Source organism: Orbicella faveolata, unplaced genomic scaffold (assembly GCF_042242905.1).
Source record: "Orbicella faveolata isolate gen_17 unplaced genomic scaffold, um_ofav_v1 contig_25, whole genome shotgun sequence".
NCBI lineage: Eukaryota > Metazoa > Cnidaria > Anthozoa > Scleractinia > Merulinidae > Orbicella > Orbicella faveolata.
This window is the reverse complement of record NW_028301553.1, coordinates 31,149,172-31,169,337: the sequence shown is the minus strand read 5'-3', so window position 1 is coordinate 31,169,337 and position 20,166 is coordinate 31,149,172. Positions and strand designations below refer to the sequence as shown.

The following is a 20,166-nucleotide window of genomic DNA, read 5'->3' as shown; positions in this document are numbered from 1 at the left end:
CAGATTTGAAAACTCTGTGGAACATAAACAAAGCACTGCAGCGGAAGTACGCACTGCAGTTTTCATTAGGGATACAAAACTTTTGGTCGGCCATTTGTGACTGAGTAAGTGCGTCAAACGTATTTTTTTTATAAGCGACTAACCTTGAAGGTTTTGTAAAGAAGCACATCGTGCCTTTATATGACTGTGGAATGTAATGTCTCCGATATGCATTGATTTAGTTCAATTTTTGACTTGTGTTGTGACTCGTGCCTTGTTGAGTGTATTTCAGTGGTGGTGGGGAGGGTCGGAACATTTGCGTGGCGTGGCTTTTTTTCTTTAAGCTCCTTTTCGCCACATTGTCCCTCTCGTATAGAACTTTAATTCACGTGTTTTACGGTCATACTCTCGCAGGGTCACGAGGCTCTTTAATGTTTTTAAAGTAAGAGGGACCCTCTAACGTCTGACCTGTTGTTACTATTGTGCAAATCAGCGCTCTCGAATTGTTTCCTTTGTCTGCGCTCGTGAGAATTGTGAATCTCTTTAAAGTTCTTACAGAAGAGTCGGCTAAGTCTGGCGGGCTGCTGACGGGGAAATTAAATGATACGAAATTGTTTGACATTAAGCAAGTTCTAGACGACGATGTTATTTAGAAGTGTTCGGAGGAAACATCAGAAACCGAAAAATTTAACCGAATGAATAAAAATGCAATGAATATAATGTATTTTCCTTTATATTTTAGTCATGGCGGAAAGGCAAGTCAAATCGCGTGAAGCAAAAGTGGATTTGGATGAAGATGTTTTAGAAGGTGAGAAGGCAAAAACTCCAAAAGAAACTCTCAGAGAAATGAAATGTTTGACATCAATTTTTGAAGAGCGATGTTATTTTGCAGTGAACAAGGTCTACACTGCAGACTGTGGAAATCTAATGTCATATAACTTAGTTGAGGAGCCAAAATAACTAATTTATACATACATACATACATACATACATACATACATACATACATTTTATTTGTTATCAAATTAAAATTACAATTGTAACATGCCCGCGGATAGCTGAGCTAATCTAGGCGGGTCATGTTTGGACGAGTTATTTATGAGGCTTGGATGCCCTTAATACCTGGGAAAGGTGGAAAACAACAAAAACAACAACAAAAAACAAACAAACAAAAAACTTGTTCAAGATGTAATAAGGCGAAAGAAGACAAAAGACAGAACCGAGACCTTGTTTTTTTCTAGAGATCTAATCCATTACTTTGATGTCTCACTTTTGCAACGTTATTTGTTACTAATTGTTATTAATTTTAATTCTGTTATTGCTGGTAGTTATGAAATAAAGCAGTTTTCAACTGAGTATCGTTATTAAACCAAAACCAAAGCTTTTCTCTAACCAATCACATAGGACACAGGGAATCCAGTAAACCGATCAAAACTTGAAGTTAATACGTGTTGCTGACGCGAAGCGCGGGAAAACTTGTGTGAGCGAATAAGGATTGGGTTTGGTTTCATTTTTGACTGGATGAAAAAGTGGCGCTTAACTCAAGTGAAAACCGCTCTAAATAGTTTTTGAATAAACAAGTGAAGTTTCTTTTCCCGACGTTTTATCAGTCATAGTCCAAGGCCCAGCTCCAGGCCCAGGCCCTTCTGATGAAACACTTGATTTTGATGACGATACTCTTAAAGGTGAGAAAAATAACTGCAATGATTAGTTTATTATTATAATGCACTATTAATTTTACGCCAAATCGAACCTTTTCGGTTAGCTTTGGTCGGATTTTGTTCTGTGGTAACCAAAAAAAAAAAAAATTTTATTGGTTATTGACGAGATCAAACGACCCTGCCATATCGCCGAAGCTGAAGCATACCAAAAGGGTACGATTAAACATAAGTTAACCCCAAAGCTGACCACATCTGGTCATTGATCATAACAATTATAATTTCCTCAAATGTGATTGGTGCATAAACTGCTGTATTTTGCTCTAATTAATCTGCAAAGTTGTAATCGGACAGTTACATGAGCCAATCATTTTAAGTCATCTCCACTAAATCTACCAATCACAACATTGATTACAATCACTATAGTAACCACTGACTGAGACTGACTTTGTAAAATTGTGGAGGTTTAGTCTCTGGTGACTGTTTTGAAAGAGACTTGACAGCCATTTTGCGAGCTGTTCTCCCTATTTTATAATTATGATATTTAAAATGACAATAAAAAGCTCTTTATAAAATGAAACTTTTACTTTTGTGGGAAATTGTAATTGTTCATTTTTTTCCGAAGTAACACAGTCCTTGTGCGCCCCTCTGCCGCAAGGAGTTCGCTGAAGGTGAGGTGAACACAGCCATCCACAGCTAACATTCTGTATATAAGTAGATTTTTAGCTGGGCCCGAATTAACCCTGGAAAACAGGTCTCAATCAAATGGCATTTAAATCTCTGTTAGTTCTTTTCTGTGAAATGGTCTGTGAGTTTTCGCTTCGGACTACAGTAATTACCACTTTTAACAAATATCATTCTGTAAGTATTTTATCAAAAGGCTTTTTAGGCTTCCCAAGTCTTGTTACACTACTACGTACTAGAAGATAAAAGAGGTCAAACCGAACAGTTGTTTGTATCTCGGAGAAGTTTACATGTAAACCAAGCGGTTAATGATTTACTTTTTTATAAAGAAAAACAATTTTTTATAAAGATATCAAATGACTGATTAATAATGGTAATAGGACTGAGTGGAGTCCAATTCGGTCTGTAATCATACGAGTGATTAACAAAATCGGACGACCGCGAAGCGGGAGTCCGATTTGTTAATCACGAGTATGATTACAGACTGAATTGGACTCCACTCAGTCCTATTACCATTATTAATCAGTCATTTGATATCTTTATAAAAAATTGTTTTTCTTTATAAAAAAGTAAATCATTAACCGCTTGGTTTACATGTAAACTTCTCCGAGATACAAACAACTGTTCGGTTTGACCTCTTTTATCTTCTAGTACGTAGTAGTGTAACAAGACTTGGGAAGCCTAAAAAGCCTTTTGATAAAATACTTACAGAATGATATTTGTTAAAAGTGGTAATTACTGTAGTCCGAAGCGAAAACTCACAGACCATTTCACAGAAAAGAACTAACAGAGATTTAAATGCCATTTGATTGAGACCTGTTTTCCAGGGTTAATTCGGGCCCAGCTAAAAATCTACTTATATACAGAATGTTAGCTGTGGATGGCTGTGTTCACCTCACCTTCAGCGAACTCCTTGCGGCAGAGGGGCGCACAAGGACTGTGTTACTTCGGAAAAAAATGAACAGTGTAAGGGAAACAAATTATTCAATATACTGTAGAAAATAAGTCACTAATCAAATCAGTTTTGCTTTTTCAGCGATAGCAGAAGTGTATCAGGAAGACGGTGACAAAGAATTCACAAGAAAAGAAGTTTGCAACGCGATATACTTCTACACAGAAGGAATTCATGTGAACTGTAAGGATGTCCAACTGAACGCCAAGCTCTACGACAACAGGGCAACAGCTTATTACCATCTCGGTAAGATCTTGATCTAATCATTTTTAAATTTATCCGCCAATTAGAAGAAATTGCTGCTTTCTTTGCGCTCAGCCCAAAATTTCTGTGGATAACTATCTAGCTTACTACGCAGATGCACAGGACACTCACAAATAACACAAATGCTCACAAATTGCTTACTTCAAGATGCTCACTTCCTCTCCCAGAACTTGGGGGAGGAAGATTACGTGACGAACCCAAAGAGCGTCTGCACCGGAGGCTAGCAACTATCAGGGCATAGGAAGAAACAGATGAAAACACTTTATTAATGCGACAATAGTGCACGATAGCTCAGCCAATCAGATTGTAACACTGCGGTAGTGTACAAGTGGAATTGTACTAATTAACTGTTTATAAGGGTTAAGCTTCTACTTATCATTCCATGGTATTATGATACTCAAGTTCTACGTCATTGATACTGTCTTTGTACTCTTGATGTAAACTGATGCAGCTTTGTAAACTATTATTAATAAAAGGTAATTGTTCTTTTACTACAAGTTACCTGTTCCGACGCGCTGAGGTAGCTCAGCCGGTCAGATTGTAGCATTGCGGTAGTGTACAAGTGGAATTGATTGAATTAATTGTTGATAAGGGTTAAGCCTTTACCCATCATTTCATGGTATTATGATACTCAAGTTCTACATCATTGTCTTTGTATACTCTACATATACCTACGTTTTGTGCACTTTATAAATAATAAAGTTATTATTATTATTATTGTTATTATGTAAAATGATGCAGCTTTGTAAACTATTATTGATAAAAGGTGGCTGTTTTTCTACTAAGAGTTAGCTTTTCCAACGCGGTGAAAAAAAGTTCAAACATGGATCATCGTCTAAAGATTAGCACACTGATGTTGCCTTGAAATGAAAATAGACCTTTCTATAAACACAGATTTGTCCCAGAGCAAGGTTTGGCGGCAACTATTGGCTCACAGAAAAAAATGAACCTCAAAAACCTCAACATGAACATAAACTGAAAACAGTAAGATTTTGTTGTCGAAATTTCTAATCCCTGTGGTGTAGTATAGCTGTCTTATTTCCCATTAAGATATCCTCTTTTGGTGAAATTGAATTTGTGGATATACAAATAATTTTCGGTGTCATCTGTTGACTTGCAAAAGGTTGGAAAACGAAAAATTAAAACCTGTTTTTCATCCACAATCTCAGACCTCTGCGCCCACTTGCCGTTTTAGTGTACCATAGTTTACTGCAGTTTTCAGCCTAAAAACTACTTCTTCGAGCTATCTTCACACAAGAATTCACATAAGAGGGTCTTTTTTTTCAATCTTGGTCTACAAAATTGAAATAGGAAGACGAGTTGAGCCTCTTCGCTAATTGGGTACTATCGTAACTGAAACGCCTGATAATTCCCGCCCAAAGTTGTACCACGTGATCAGTTTGAGCCAACGCTTGAAAGTGGTCCCTCCACGGTGGACTAATCTGCCGCACCACATGATCGGTTTGAGCCAATCAGAATAATGGAAAATTTTAAGTTAAGCAAAAACTGATAATAGTTGATGACGTGGAAAAATTTGACGATTATATTAGGAATGTCCCTACTCTTGATCTAAGAAAACTTTGGGAAAGACTGCAATTTAACTCACTTTATTACATGCAGCTCACCATTAGTTTAGAACTATACTGTTCTGTTTTGTTTTGCTTCCTTTCATGTTGGCAACAACATTTACAACCAACAACAACAATCTTTTAGTTATCCTTTATGTAGTATTATTAGCGAAGTATGTCGTTAGTTTTTCTATTTTTCTGAAATAGTCCTGATTGAAACGCGTACCGTATAATTCCCTAATTTCCGTTGACTTCGTTTTTTTTTTTATCACCCGAAGACTCGAATTCCTCATAGCACAAACCTTTCTTGATAATTCGTTTAAAGATGCCAGTTATCAGGAGTCACGCGTAATGCGTGCTCCTGATTTGAGAGATGAGTCATAACATTGAAAGATAAGATGCTGTTTAAATATCTCTACAACCTCGTTAGGTTTCAGTGCTTCTAATTCTGTGCCTGATTATTTCAATCCTCTTCAAAAGGAAATTACCAAGAAGCCCTGAATGATGCAACAGCTGCCGTCAATTTGGAACCAACTTTGATTAAAGCTATAGAAAAAGGTAAAATGCTTGACTCAATTGATTATAACATAAAGAAAAAAACCATCGTATTAAACCCGGACGAATCAATGACTGGATTGACCTGGCAAAGATCCTAATTCTTTCATGAGGTCAATTTTCACAATGTAGATTCGCCGTTTTCAGCAATGTCCAAAGCTGCCTTGATATCTCTCCTGCAATCTGTCCCACATAGATCAGAAACTGGATTAAAACAAGGGATAATTCAGCGAATGTATATGAAATCAACCCAGGTTTCATTGAAACACAGTGAGTCATTTGATTTTTACTGAATTAAACTATTCAGCGCTTCGCCTTTACCAAAGTGCAGTTCTAAATTTCTCTGTTAAGCAGTATTTCTATGCGCACATTTATGTAGCTCGGTTGTTAAGGGTTAATTACAAGAATAAGCCAGGCTTGAGTTGTTTTCACCTTTATAATGCATGTAGTATTTTGGTATTTTTGAAGAAGCAAGTGCTTGTGAGCTGCTACAGTGTTATGAAGACGCCATACCGTGGTGTGAGAAGGGATTGGCAGTATCCTTTACAACATCTTTTATGTCTTTTTGCCAGCTGTAAAACGGGGCTTTCATGTTACCTGTAGGGATTCTAGTAAAAGTAGGTAAGGAATAATTTTCAAAAAATTAGAGCAAGCCTCAGGCCATTTACAAGACAACATTGCTGTCAGAATGTATTTTAATCTGGAAAAGTTACGGAGGTCTTCAATTCTACCCCTTGCCCGTTGTCAATCGTGAAGGTTTAAGTTGTTACTTACCTTAAGGACATTACATAACCGTATATAGATTAGTTTTTCGATATAAGCCATTGAACGAGTTTCTATGCCTTATTACAATATTTCTTAATGAGGTCCTCATTACAAAGTGTGTCATATGCCTTAACCCTAAGCAGATTGACAAGACTAACAAGACACTGATAAATTTGCGAGCCAGGTGTGCTGGTGATCGAAATAACATACAAGGAGCAGAGAGCAATCCAGAAACTCACCCTGTGAAGGGCCAGGTAAGAAATGTTACGGGAAAATATATTCTCGGCTTTGAATGGAAAGATTAAATAATGTCAAACTTGACATATGGTGTTGAAAAATCCTCCTGTAAGAAAATGCGCACTAAAAGATGAACTTTTACAACTCACTAGAAACACAGAGCTAGCACGAGCTGTTGACGTGAGGTCTCAGCAAATTGAATTTCCATTTTTATAATTGAAATGAGACCATTGATTTCCCTTTCTTGTTTTTCGAAATGTTTTCTTGAAGAAATAGAGAACATTTTCTCCGTGATTCTATCCAATTCACTATTGATCTACCAACGTTCTATAACGAATGTCGTTCTCTTATTGGCTTCGCTGCTTACTATCTATTCTGCCGTAGATTGTGAGTACTCTTGCAGCGTGTGGTTGTTAACAATGTCGCGAACGCTTCTTTACGTTTTCGAAGTGTCTTTGAAGAGGACATAGATAACGTTTTGAAGAACATGTAGATTTATATTCACACAATTAAATTATTAGCTCTCTGTTTGTATGCGTGATAGGCATTGATTCAGGGGTAGGGGTGGTTTTATTTCTTTTGTTATTCTGATCAAGATTGCCCGAGGTCCACACTAGCGTTACGAGAAGCTACATAGCCTATGCAGATCATATTGGAGAGGATGAACTGAGCTGTTGGCGCACGTTAGTCGAAAAGAACGTTAGCCAAAATAAACCCTAGTGAATCTTGTGCGTGATTGAAACATCATTGAAATAACTTCACGATATTGTTTATTTTTGGCCTGTCATGTACTTTATTGATACGAAAATTGAATATGCATGAGTGCGTGTTTAAGAATATTTTCAACACAAAAATTAGCGAAAGAAATAAGCGACGTTTCTACATTGTCAAGTAAGCGTGTAGGTTAGTTTTTGCAATATAAATAGATCTACAATCATGCGCACAAAGTGGCAAAATGCGTTAAGTGGACCTTTGCTTGGAACCATTGCTTTACTTTTACCGACTTTACGACGATGAGCCGCGTTCGCCCCCGGTCTCACCTGAGCAGACTGGGTCTGAGAAATAGACACACATGACGTAGTAGCCTGGATGTCGATATATCGATTGAAGAAGTTCGATTATGCCACGTATCGAAAGCTTATTGACGTGTAAGTGACAGAATGTCTTCTAAATAGACGTTTTGGTGGTCAAAGGACATCATTTAAGTCTGGCGATCGGTAACTTGACATGCAGCATTCGAAGAACTGAATGTTTGCGGCAGTTGGCGATTCCAAGAGTGCTATTAAGCGCTAAAAGATGGAAACTTGGTTTGCGACTGTGTCAGGCCAAAACAGAGCAGGTCTAAAAGCAGGTCACTTCAAGGGCACAAAAAAGGTATTTTGGCGAGTTACATGACAAGTAGTAGGTACCGGGCCTATGAAAGTATGAATGTTTTGACCTGGTTTTAGACTGAAATGTCTTGACTTGGCGGGAAGGTGCATTCCGTGTTACAACAGTATAGTTACCCATAATGCATTACAAGATGTATGTGACAATACAGGCTGCTGTTAGCCAGGAACCAGAACAAGCAAAGTCAAGACTATAGCATATTTGAGGAAAAGAATGACCCCTTGAATTGCTCTGTCTAAAAGCTTTCCCCGGGATTGAGATAATTATCACAAACAATGCAAAATAGCGACCTACACGAACTCGTTGGCGAGGTGATTTTCGACGTAGCAAAATTCTGAACTTCGAAATTCTGTAGGTTTCTCAGAGTTGAAAATAACCGAAGAAGGGTTTTCTGCCCATGAAGAAAAAAAGGAAAAGACAAGATAACGAACAAATTTTAAACCAAGGTAGCTGGGTTGATGATTAGAATTAACGCTACTGGACTATAGTAATTCTAGGACTTGAGAATGTGGACTGGACTTGGAAATCCGGATCATCACTTTTTCTGCCTTATTTGGTTCACCTTCTCGATGTTTAAATGTGAGTTTCTATAGTTCATTGTGCTTAACCAGTGACCCAAAATCAGTTCCAGAGTGAAATTCTTATTCTGAACCATCTTCCTGGCAGATAATTTTGCACAAACGTACAGAAACTGGTGTTTGAGGCTATTCCAAGACCCCCAGCTGAGAACATAAATGTTTCCAAAAGCCCATATTATCAAAAAAGAAAACTACTGTGCTGGGTGTTTTGGAAAGAATAACTTATATTTTATCATATAAGGGGTATAAAAGTGATGTTCAGTGTCGAATGACAAGTTTCGTGGTCATGACGTCACAAAACACATTTTTGTAAATAAGCTAGTTTGTAAAAAAAACTTTTACGCCAATTTGCTGCCGACGTGTTGCTTAGGTAAAGGAAATGTCGATAATATGATACGACATTAACTAACCCGTTTTAAAAAGATTTTATGAATACTTTAATATTGTCACGTGACCTATCTCCCAACATTGCACGGATTTAATGCAGAATACGCAAAATTTAAAATACGCCATAAAAAGGTCTTTGTAAAAGAAATTGAAAAATTACTAGTCTTACTCACTATCAGTTGTTTTTTCCGCTCAAAACAGGGTACAAAGTTTTGAAATAATAACTAGTCACGTGACAAGGCAATGGAGCATAAATTTAATTGGTGCTGCTTAACAATGTGAAACTATTACGGGTGCAGCTTTTTAGGCTAAATGATCATATATTTATCACTTCATTAGTGAAATAAAGACTTGTTATCGCGTTCAAGAACCCAGCATCTTATGCCTGTAGTTTTTCTGACGTATTTATAAACAAGTAGTACTATTTCGTTCTCGAAGTGTACAATCCTATCTTTGGCTACCTTAAATGACATGAATAACTTCAAGCTGCCAGTCCTTAACTAAAGCAAACATTTTTTACTCCTACTTACCAAAATAAACGTCACGTTCTTTTATTTTTTCCTTTGAAACAAATACATATTTCTATTTCTCAACTGATATGCTGACCTTAACCCTAACCCTAACCCTAACCCTAACCCTAGCCCTAGCCCTCGCCCTTGTCCTAACCCTAAGTCTTAGCCTAACCCTAAAAGCTAACCATTACCCTAAGCCTAACCCTAAAAGCTAACCCTAACCTTAAGTGAGGTAACCCTTACCCTAACCGTACCCCTAAACCTGACCCAATTTTTTCATCTATGTTGTAAAAAGCTTCCGTAGTTGTAGGAAATGCTCCTTTTCATAAGGGAAATGAATGAGCCTGTAATGATAAATCAGGTCATATTGGGTGCCTTATTTACCTCACAAGGTCATGAAGCGTCTCCAGCAATGATATTCCTAGACAAAGGGTTAAATTTCCCTTCATTTTATGAAATATTGAGGAATTTTATGTTCATTACGCAATAACTCAGTGGGGGGCAGTGCAGCAATTACGTCATAGTCATAAATCACAAGAGAGCTTTGTGTTACTTAAAATAATATATGGTAAATTTGGCATGGCACTTGCCATTTGCCATTTGTTCCGTGATAGACTAGTGCAAACCCAAAGATCCTACAAACACTGACTTCGCGCCAACATTTCTACTTTGCAAGGTTTTTAAGTAGAATTCCCGAAACTTGGGCTCATCAAAGACCAATAGTGTCGTGATGTTATAAACCAAAAAAATTGTAACATTTTAAGGTTTGTCACGTGACATGAGATGATTTGTCCACTGGGTGTGGTAAAAAATAAGGTTATTTCCAAATAAAGCCTGTAAAAAGCACTGTCAAAACTTAGGTTCATTGCACAGAACAAAACGATATGCTTATTTGACAGTCAAATCTTGTTTTGTAAAAGAGCAGGAAGTGTTGGCGTCAATACTATAAAACACTACCTCAAAAGGCTGTGGCTGGTTTCCATAGCAATCATTTTGAGTAAAACTCTAGAAATTTAATTTCTCTTCTTGAGCGCAATAGCACACAATTGATCTTTCTTCACCATATTTAAACAAACTTTTTGGTCCATTTGAGGGTATCCTACCCCCTTAAGTGACAAGAAAAAGTGACTATTTGGAAACTATGGCTATTAAACACACAGTTTTGCTCTGATTGAGGCTGACTGAGTATTGATTACTGGCTTAAAGTGCCACTAACTCCCCAAATTTTTATTCGCTAATATAAATCTCCTTTTTTCCTGATCGCCACTGCGAAAAATTATCGTTGTAGCTATTTTGGTTAATTTTCTGTTAATTTCAAAGTTGATAAAATTGGTATTTTCCATGACTAGTGGAGAATGGGACGAGTTGGCTTCGGACGTCATTTCTTGAATAACAATGTTTTGTCTCTGAGAAGAATATATGCGAACATACGACACTGTGTGTCAAAATAGTTACATAATACAAGGTAGATGTATTGTTGGAGTCTGTAGCAATACAGGATGTTTAGGATAGAGTATTCCCCTTCATCCAATACCTCTATCCCGATGAAACTAGACCAGAAACGAAAAAAAAAAAAAAAAAGACCAGACAAAAGGGCTGATCGGTGCCGGGGACCCATCCAGGGTTTCGTCTATCTGGCGTTCTGAAAAACCAAGAGATTTTCATGGCGTGCATATTTTTGTCTATCTCTAGTGGAAAGCTTGACATTGTCAAGGGACTGAATAAGACACGAACTTAACATAAACTTGAAAAAATCTGACCGTTCCCAAAGAGCTCAAAGGATCCTCCGCGACGCAGACCAAAATAAATAATGGCAATTATAGGTTAGGAAATTATACGGCAAATTAAACGTATCGCGTTTTTGTTCTCGAAACGAGGCGTTTAAAACTGTTAAGGTTTCGAACTAGTGAACTAGCCATATATTTGTGGATTTCAATAAAAACACATGTACCAGGAGGTCGTAATCCGGCCGTGTTTCTCAATGGCATACACAATTGTTTTGTTCTCTGAGCCTCGTCTTTGAGTGGGGGATGAAAGATATCTAAATCAAAAACTTAGAATGGATCAAGCATTGATAAATATACGAGGAAAGTAAAACAAACGATTAAATTAGACTCCATAGGTACCGACGGAGGTATCGTCTTGCCGAGAGAAGATTGCGCTTGTCAGTCAACCAAAATGCAAACGAGTACGTCTAATAAGTCGACAACTCCCAGGTTATTAGCGTACGTAAAATAGACTTTTCAAAATAACAGTGAAGTAGACATATATTCATATCACTGAATCTATACTGAACCTCTTTTTAAGATCTTGTCGAAGGATTTTCCATGATTTACTAGTACGAAATATGCAAATTTGTGTAGCTTGCGATGTTTGTGTTCGTCGTACACAGTAATGACTATGACTATGGATATTAATACTACGGTCGATCGACAATAATAGAGAAAAGTTACTTCACCTTTGGATATTGTTGTTACTCCCAGTACGGCTTTGGAAAGTTTGGGTTAAAATAGCACTTCTACGAAGTCTTTATGATGTGAAATATACATGAAATAATTGATATTTTGAACTGCGGTAGTAGATGAAAGTGAAAAATGATCATCGCAGTAAATTTTCCAATTTAAGCAATTGGAAAGAAGAAGCCTGAAAAAATCGGGCTTCAACGGGATTCGAACCCGTGACCTCCGCGATACCGGTGCGATGCTCTACCAACTGAGCTATGAAGCCATATATTGGGAGCATAGCTCAGTTGGTAGAGCATCGCATCGGTATCGCGGAGGTCACGGGTTCGAATCCCGTTAAAGCCCTGATTCTTTCAGGCTTCTTCTTTCCAATTGCTTAAACTGAAAAATTTACTGTGATGATCATTCTTCACTTTCATTTACGAAGTCTTTATTACGAAACTATACTCTACATGTAATACCTAAACTTAGGATGTCAGCGCAACCATTGAGCTCTGATACAGGTGACTGTGACAGAGACCGCTTCCTTGTATCGCCGATAAATAGGTTGGCAAGGTAGGTAGCTTGGTACGGGCTTGGTACGGGCTTGGTACTGGCTCCCTTTGTCTTGTCACGTTGAAACCGTACTTACAATCTTGGACAATTTAAATGGAAAATTAAGACCACCCTTCCTCCCATTTCAATGATGAAAAAGAAAAGACGCCTTGTGGGTTTGGCGTCAGTTCATCATTGATTCGGGAAAAGGGATGGTTTTATCTCTTATTTATTCTGACCAAGATTGTTGGATTGACCAAGATTGTAGCTTGTTGCCTGCTGTTTTTTGACTATTTTATCTTATAACGAGTACATATACATTATCGTGCCTTGTAATTACTACTCACAACCTTTTTACTCTTAACGTAAACCCTTCAATTGTTGCAGTATGTGTGAAATAATGATGTACATTATGAAACAATACCAAAACCGTCTCCAGAAAAACTCAATCGCTTTAAGTTCTCTGTTCTATATCAAGAAAGTTAACTCACATTGTAACTAAACACCTTTAAACAAGAAGAGTATATTGATTAGAAGCGCCCTGGAATAAACGTCAGCAAAGTTATATTTTTGTAATTCCCGCATCTTTTGGGCTCAACAGAAAGCTATTCCAATCAATATGCAAAATTAATATAACTTTAGAACGGTATGGGTAGTATCTGCTAAATAACTCCCAAGGATAGCAGTTTGAAAACTTTCTGGGTAAATATTCACGATTTTGTCAGTAACTGACAAGCGTTTTTGTCTGATAGAAAAATACCAACGTTTTACCGAAAACTACGGAAGTTATTCAAGATAAAACACAAGCTGAAACCGGCAATGATTATAACACTGTGGCAGATTTGAAAAGAGCCATTGTGGAGTACCATAAAAGTTGTCTAAAAATTGAAAAAGAATTGGGAGACAGAACTGGAGAAGAAGCGTCCTATTGTAATCTTGGCAACACTGGTCAAAATCTAGGAGATTTCGAAAAAGCCATCGAGTACCATAAACGTCATCAAAAATTTGCCAAAGCAGTGGGAGACAGGTCTGGAGAAGGAAGGTCGTATGGTAATCTTGGCAACGCTTATCAAAGTCTGGGAGATTTCAAAAAAGCCATTGAGTACCATGAACGTCATCTAAAAATTGCCGAAGAAGTGGGAGACAGGGCTGGAGAAGGAAGCTCGTATGGTAATCTTGGCAACGCTTATTACAGTGTGGGAGATTTCAAAAAAGCCATTGAGTACCATGAACGTCATCTGACAATTGCCAAAGAGGTGGGAGACAGGGCTGGAGAAGGAAGCTCATATGGTAATCTTGGCAACGCTTATCGAAGTCTTGGATTTTTCAAAAAAGCCATCGAGTACCATGAACGTCATCTAAAAATTGCCAAAGAAGTGGGAGAATGGCCTGGAGAAGGAAGGGCGTATGGTAATCTTGGCAACGCTTATTACAGTCTGGGAGATTTCAAAAAAGCTATCGAGTACCATGAACGTCATCTAAAAATTGCCAAAGAAGTGGGAGACAGGCCTGGGGAAGGAGGATCGTATGGTAACCTTGGCAACGCTTATCAAAGTCTGGGGGATTTCAAAAACGCCATCGAGTACCATGAACGTCATCTAAAAATTGCCAAAGAAGTGGGAGACAGGGCTGGAGAGGGAAGATCGTATGGTAATCTTGGCAACGCTTGTCAAAATCTGGGAGATTTCAAAAAAGCCATCGAGTACCATGAACAGCGTCTAAAAATTGCCAAAGAAGTTGGAGACAGAGCTGGAAAAGGAAGGTCGTATGGTAATCTTGGCAACGCTTATTGCAATCTGGGAGATTTCAAAAAAGCCATCGAGTACCATGAACTAGCTCTAAAAATTGCCAAAGAAGTGGGAGACAGAGCTGGAGAAGGAAGCTCGTACGGTAATGTTGGCAACGCTTATTGCAATCTGGGAGATTTCAAAAAAGCCATCGAGTACCATGAACGTCATCTAGAAATTGCCAAAGAAGTGGGAGATAGGGCTGGAGAAGGAGGGGCGTATTATCATCTGGGTATGATCTTTGAATCTCAAGGGTCTCAATTGCAGGCTCTTGAGTGTTATATATCTAGCGTGCGATTGTTCAATGATGTTAGGCAGCATCTGCAAGGTAAAGATGAGTGGTGTATTAGGTACCGCAATGTTAAGGATGTGGCTTATACTAGATTATGGCGTCTAATGTTAAATCAAGGTAACGAAGTTGAGGCTTTGTTTGCTGTTGAGCAAGGACGCGCACAAGCTCTGAAAGATCTTTTAAATTCAAAGTACGAAACTGAAACACCACCTGTAACGGATAAAATGACTTGGGACACATTAAGTTGCCTTCCATCGAATACAGTCTTTATGGCAGTTCATGAAAGAGAAATTATTTTCTGGATTATTCAAAATGGAAAGGATGTTTAATTAAGAAGAAAAGAAATCAACCATAATAATTCGAAGGATTCTGTGACTGCTGTGTTGGAGTTGTTAAATTACAATGTTCATGAGGAAATTGGTGTCAGAGGTGGTGTGAAATGTGAAGATCGCTCATTGAATAGGACGAGCAAAACCAAGCCGTCCAAGATGAAGAGCTGTCAAACCCTATCCCAATCCACGATCATTGAAACCAATGCTTTAAGAGCATGGTATGACGTCATCATTAGCCCCATCAAAGACTTGATTAATGGCAATGAGGTGATATTTGTTCCCGAAGGTCCATTGTGCTTGGCTCCTTATGCTGCATTTATGGATTCTAATTCAAAGTACTTGAACGATTTTTTCAGAATCCGTGTCATTCCGTCATTGAATAGTTTGAAGTTGATCAAAGATTGTTCACCAGATTACCACAAGAAGTCTGGGGCACTGCTTGTGGGTGATCCGTGCTTAGAAGAAGTTCGTGATTGTGGGATAAAGTTAGAACAGCTGCCATTTGCAAAGAGGGAAGTAGAGATGATTGGGAAAATACTCCACACTGTTCCCATCACTGGAAAAGAGGCAACAAAACATGAAGTATCGAGGAGACTCTCCTCAGTTTCCTTGGTGCACATTGCAGCACATGGCTGTATAGAAACAGGAGAAATTGCTTTGGCAGCAAACCCTACACGAGCATCCCAGATCCCAGTTGAAGAAGACTTCTTGCTAACAATGAGTGATGTAATGAGAGTTCAACTGCGTGCAAGACTTGTTGTGCTAAGCTGTTGTCATAGTGCTCGTGGCGAGATTAAGGCTGAGGGGGTGGTTGGTATTGCACGAGCCTTCTTGGGTGCTGGTGCTCGTTGTGTTCTTGTGTCTCTGTGGGCAATTGACGACGAAGCCACTCTGGAGTTTATGAAGAGTTTCTACCTTCACCTAGCAGAAGGAAGAAGTGCCGGTGAATCTCTGAACCGTGCCATGAAGTGTCTCAGAGAGTCTGAGAAATTTAGCGAAGTGAAGCACTGGGCTCCATTTGTACTCATCGGTGATGATGTTACCTTGGACTTTGCTAAAGGCGATTAGATGAACTTCAATATATTTAAAGGTACTTAGGTGTTTGTTAAATGTTGAGATGATACAAATGGAAACTAAGTAATATTGAAGTTTCGACCCAGTGCAGTTTCTTTGTCTCGCATAAATAACAATACTTTCGCGTTTCTTGAAAATCTGAGATGTCCGATTTAATTTACTAGACACATAAAACGTGTTTCATAAGTGCAAAAAGTTACGATGGAAAATACTACCCTACTTGCGCTGTACGCGTTTGGTCGCCATTGTGGCGATACTATTACATTCATTGTGATGAGGTACGTCATCAGGGTTAAGTGTTTCTTTCCCTTTGCGCCATAAAGAGACTCTACTAACTTCAGAGGCTCATAGAAAATCGATGAAGTGATTAAACCTTCCTCTCAATAGTAGCTAACAGTGTTGTTTTCTCTTTCCCTTCAGGTTCTTCAGGGCTTCTATCAGTACGGATGAGAGGGACAATTTCGGTTTTCTATTACGAGAATGCCAAATACTTTTATATTTTTTAATATAAATATCTAACTGGCCAACAGTTTGTAGGAAAATGCTCATCTGATTTAGCATCAGAGTCGATCAACTTGTATGCGTGAAAGATTTGCACAAACGCTAAACATGAGTGATTATTCAAGAAGATCTAAAACTGATTATTTGATACCCCTGGACATATTATTTAACAGGCTGTGTTAGAGTAGCTTAGAAGTAATCATGAGAGGATTGTAAGTTCAAGCACTGCCTTACCTTGACAAAAATAGCAACACTTTAGTAAAACAGCAACAAAAATAGCAACACTTTGGCAATTTCTGAAAATTGCGAAGCGAGCTGCTTTTTTTCCGTAATATGTTAAGGTGGCTCAAAATAGTTCTGGTTTTTTGAGACTTCTAGAACTAGGTGCGATTTTTGAGGCTTGGAACTGTTCTTTTTTGAACGGCTGTGCTATTTTTTTAAGGTAACTCTCTACTGTTCCTTTCATTGTGTTTAAGTCATAAAATAAGGTAGCACTGTCCTGTTGTATAGCAACAAACTTGACCCACTTTTTACCGTCAATTGCATCTATCTTAAAAACTAGCTAAGCTGGTGACCCCATATTTTTTTGATAAAAACTTTTTATTACACACAGAAGAGGAAACAGGGAAAATTAGAAAAAATTCTGAGGAGTAGATTTTGCTTAAATTAAAAAAAAAAATGGAAATTTCCAAGTTGGAAAAATTCACTTCGCATTTTTTTTTAAATTTTGCACGTGCATTCCGCTCTTGGTGTTGAATAAGTTATTGCATTAAAAAAGTACGGTCACCGGACCCGTTTTCGAGATATTAGCTTTGTGAATAAGGAATTTTCGCGCGCGTTCTACGCGCAAATTAAAATTTTGACTTTGCAAGATCGCTCTTTGTGCACGCGTGAAAGCAGTCCGCAGCTCAGTAAAGCCCGCAATTCCACGCGAATAAACGCGAATAATCTCGAATAGTGTTTTCGTTTTGCTGTTGCCGTTACCAGTATAAGTGGTAGAAGCAGGGTACCATGAATACCCGAAGGTGAGACTGGCCTAGTAAAAAGAACGGAGAAAACTTGAAGAGTAGTTTTTTTCCTGCTGTTTTTAGATTGATAGCTGGCGCAAAATCAATCATAATTTTCGTTTACGTTCCAGCACAGCGGTTTAAAAGAATGTTTTTTCCATTTGAAATTGCCTGAAAGATAAATGTTTTCGGAGATAAAAATAAGCGATATCGCAAACAGCTCACTAATTAGGTGGCAACAGAGTTTTACGAAGTACGCCTCGCCGCCATGTTTGTCGTGAGTTTTGCAAACTTGAAATCTCGCGCGCGACCCCTCGGTTGATTGCATGGCCTAGCGCTGAAGTGCGCGTTAGAGTCCAGGCTTCTCACGGAAATATTACTGTTTTGAGCCGCCTTAAGTATCCAACTGAAAAGAAATAAGTATTTTGTTAGAGAACAGTTGCAAAAGGTTTTCAGGATTTAAATAAAAGGAATATGCTTAAATTGTTATTAGAAATGGACGAATCGCTAAGATAGAACAAACTGTTTCTTGTTGACTTAATAATGTGTCGTGTTACGTATTTTGTGCACATTGTTTGAACTTTTTGTGATATCATTTTGAATTTTCACCATTTTTTTAATGTAAATTATACTCGTTGAACTGAGATTAGTCCTAGATTGATTTCAAATACTATAATAATATTTGTTTTAGAAGAGCAACAATGAAGTGTGTCTTGAGTGTCTTTGATGGACCCTGATTACATTTTACTTTACGACGGTATTTTAATACAGTTGGCATGAAATACTTTGCCGTTTCAAGTTCAGAGACTTCAATTAATTGGAATTCAGGAATTCCTGCTTCACTTGTTCTTCTTTGGGATTGTGGGACAGATTCTCTTCGTTTATAATCGATCAAATATTTTTGCTCGCACGCCATTGGTCTAAAGGCGTCTCGTGACTGAACATGCCTCAGCTAGAATTAGGTAATTTCCCAATATCACCCGTGCTGCGAAAAATATTTGAATGATAATGGGCAAAAGAGCGTCCATTAGACTTCAAAAAAATGGCTCAGATATCTGTCTTTGGATATTATCCGTTCCTTGAAGGTCAACGCTTCTCAAAACAGATACTGTTTCCGGGCAAATACCCGAGCACATTTTCCCGCCAAATGCAGGCTATTGTTTATTTTTAGCACTCATTGATGACTTTGAAATTTCTATTTCGTAGGTTTCTCTCCCCTTTCTGTCCATCTGGTTTTCGAACGTAGCAGTAAGCCCTTCACTTTTCCCTCGTACAATAAAATGAGTTGTTGTTTTAGAATTTCCTTTTCGCGTAGTGCATCGTTGATAAATCCGGCGTTGGTGCTGTCAGAAATCCTTTTTCTAGTTCCTCTAGGCGGTTTTGCAAATCCGATTCCCGTTTGCGTTGTGTTTTGCCTTTGATTTTCGAGTAGGAAATTGTAAGGCCCTTTCTTTCCATTTTAATAAGTTCCCACTATAGTCTCTGATCATCCAGGTCTCGGTATTTTTCACCTATAATGGGATAATTTTCTAATGCGATTTACATATCCTTCATCATCAACAAGGGAGTTGTTAAACATCCATAGGCCTCGAGCCCGCCTCTCTTCCGAAAGTTTTAAAGAAAGTTTCATTGCTCTGTGGTCGTGTGCGTTGGAGGCCTTTGTAGCTATGTTAACAACTAGAGAAAGAGTGAGCAACCAGAAAAAAATATATTCCTGAGCAAACTTTCAGTGCTTTGGATTCATGTGAAAAGCTCAACTTTTGCGGGTTTGTTTTCGGAAGATTTCAATTATTTCTAATTTTTCCATCATTGAAATAAGTTTGTGTCGATATGTAGATACTTTCCATGGGACGCCACCTCTTTTATCAAATCAGGATTGTAGTGTGACATTCCAATCTCCACCTACAACAAGATTGCTTGTATCTGCATTGGACATTAAATACTCATTTAAATTATGCAAAAACATTTGTTGTTGTTGTGAATCGTACGGGGCACATACGTTACATAACGAACTATTAGCTGATGTTAAAACTAAATTAATAGAAATGATCCTGCCATCTCGATCTCTACTGAAATTTTCTATTGATGATGATAAGCTAAGAAAATGGTTAATGAGAAAACAGACGCCTCTACTATGAGTTGATTCATGGGAAAAGAAAATGTCACCACCCCACTCGCTTCTCCAGATCTTTTCATCATTTGGCTCGGAATAGATCTCTTACAGGAATAAAAACTGGCAATTTTGGTCTTTCAGATAACTAAAGATACTTCTTCTTTTTAACTGGCTCCTTAGCCCTCTAACATTTAGAGTCAGAATAGAACAATTACCCTGTATAGCGCCGAAAGCGTTTAAGTAGTGCGAGGAAAAACAATAAAGGTAAACAGGAACTTGCAAGGGTTAAATTGTGCGGAAGAAAAAATAAAAAAAGGGACATAAACTGATAGAAACATATACAACCTACCTATGTACACATACATTTTCCTTGTGAGCGTAGAAGTGTTGGGACAAGCCAGATAGGAGACTCAGGTTGTTAGCTGCATTTTTGTTCCGTACGGCGGAAGAAGGAAAACACACAGCTTGGTTAGTACGGATTACTCAACAGCTGATTGATATTCACTAGGGACAGAATAAATGTCAAGAGCCTGGTT

General features: G+C 38.1%; 3 protein-coding genes across 3 annotated transcripts in view; all 3 read left to right on the top strand.

The window, feature by feature from the left end:
- LOC110059236 (uncharacterized) overlaps window positions 1–20,166 on the top strand; it is a 41,291-nt gene that overhangs the window by 145 nt on the left and 20,980 nt on the right. The window lies entirely within an intron of this gene.
- LOC110059235 (uncharacterized) lies at window positions 724–18,223 on the top strand. Its single transcript, XM_089293588.1, has 8 exons — window positions 724–787; window positions 1,590–1,664; window positions 3,358–3,519; window positions 5,586–5,663; window positions 6,129–6,196; window positions 6,569–6,679; window positions 13,277–16,025; window positions 16,430–18,223. Exons 1-7 carry the CDS (start codon window positions 724–726, stop codon window positions 14,930–14,932), a joined length of 2,214 nt encoding a protein of 737 aa, XP_089149714.1. The 3' UTR covers window positions 14,933–16,025; window positions 16,430–18,223.
- On the top strand, window positions 15,092–18,223 carry LOC149109871 (tetratricopeptide repeat protein 28-like). The gene is made up of 2 exons (XM_089293581.1): window positions 15,092–16,025; window positions 16,430–18,223. The coding sequence occupies exon 1, from the start codon at window positions 15,092–15,094 to the stop codon at window positions 16,001–16,003; it is 912 nt and encodes a 303-aa protein (XP_089149707.1). The 3' UTR covers window positions 16,004–16,025; window positions 16,430–18,223.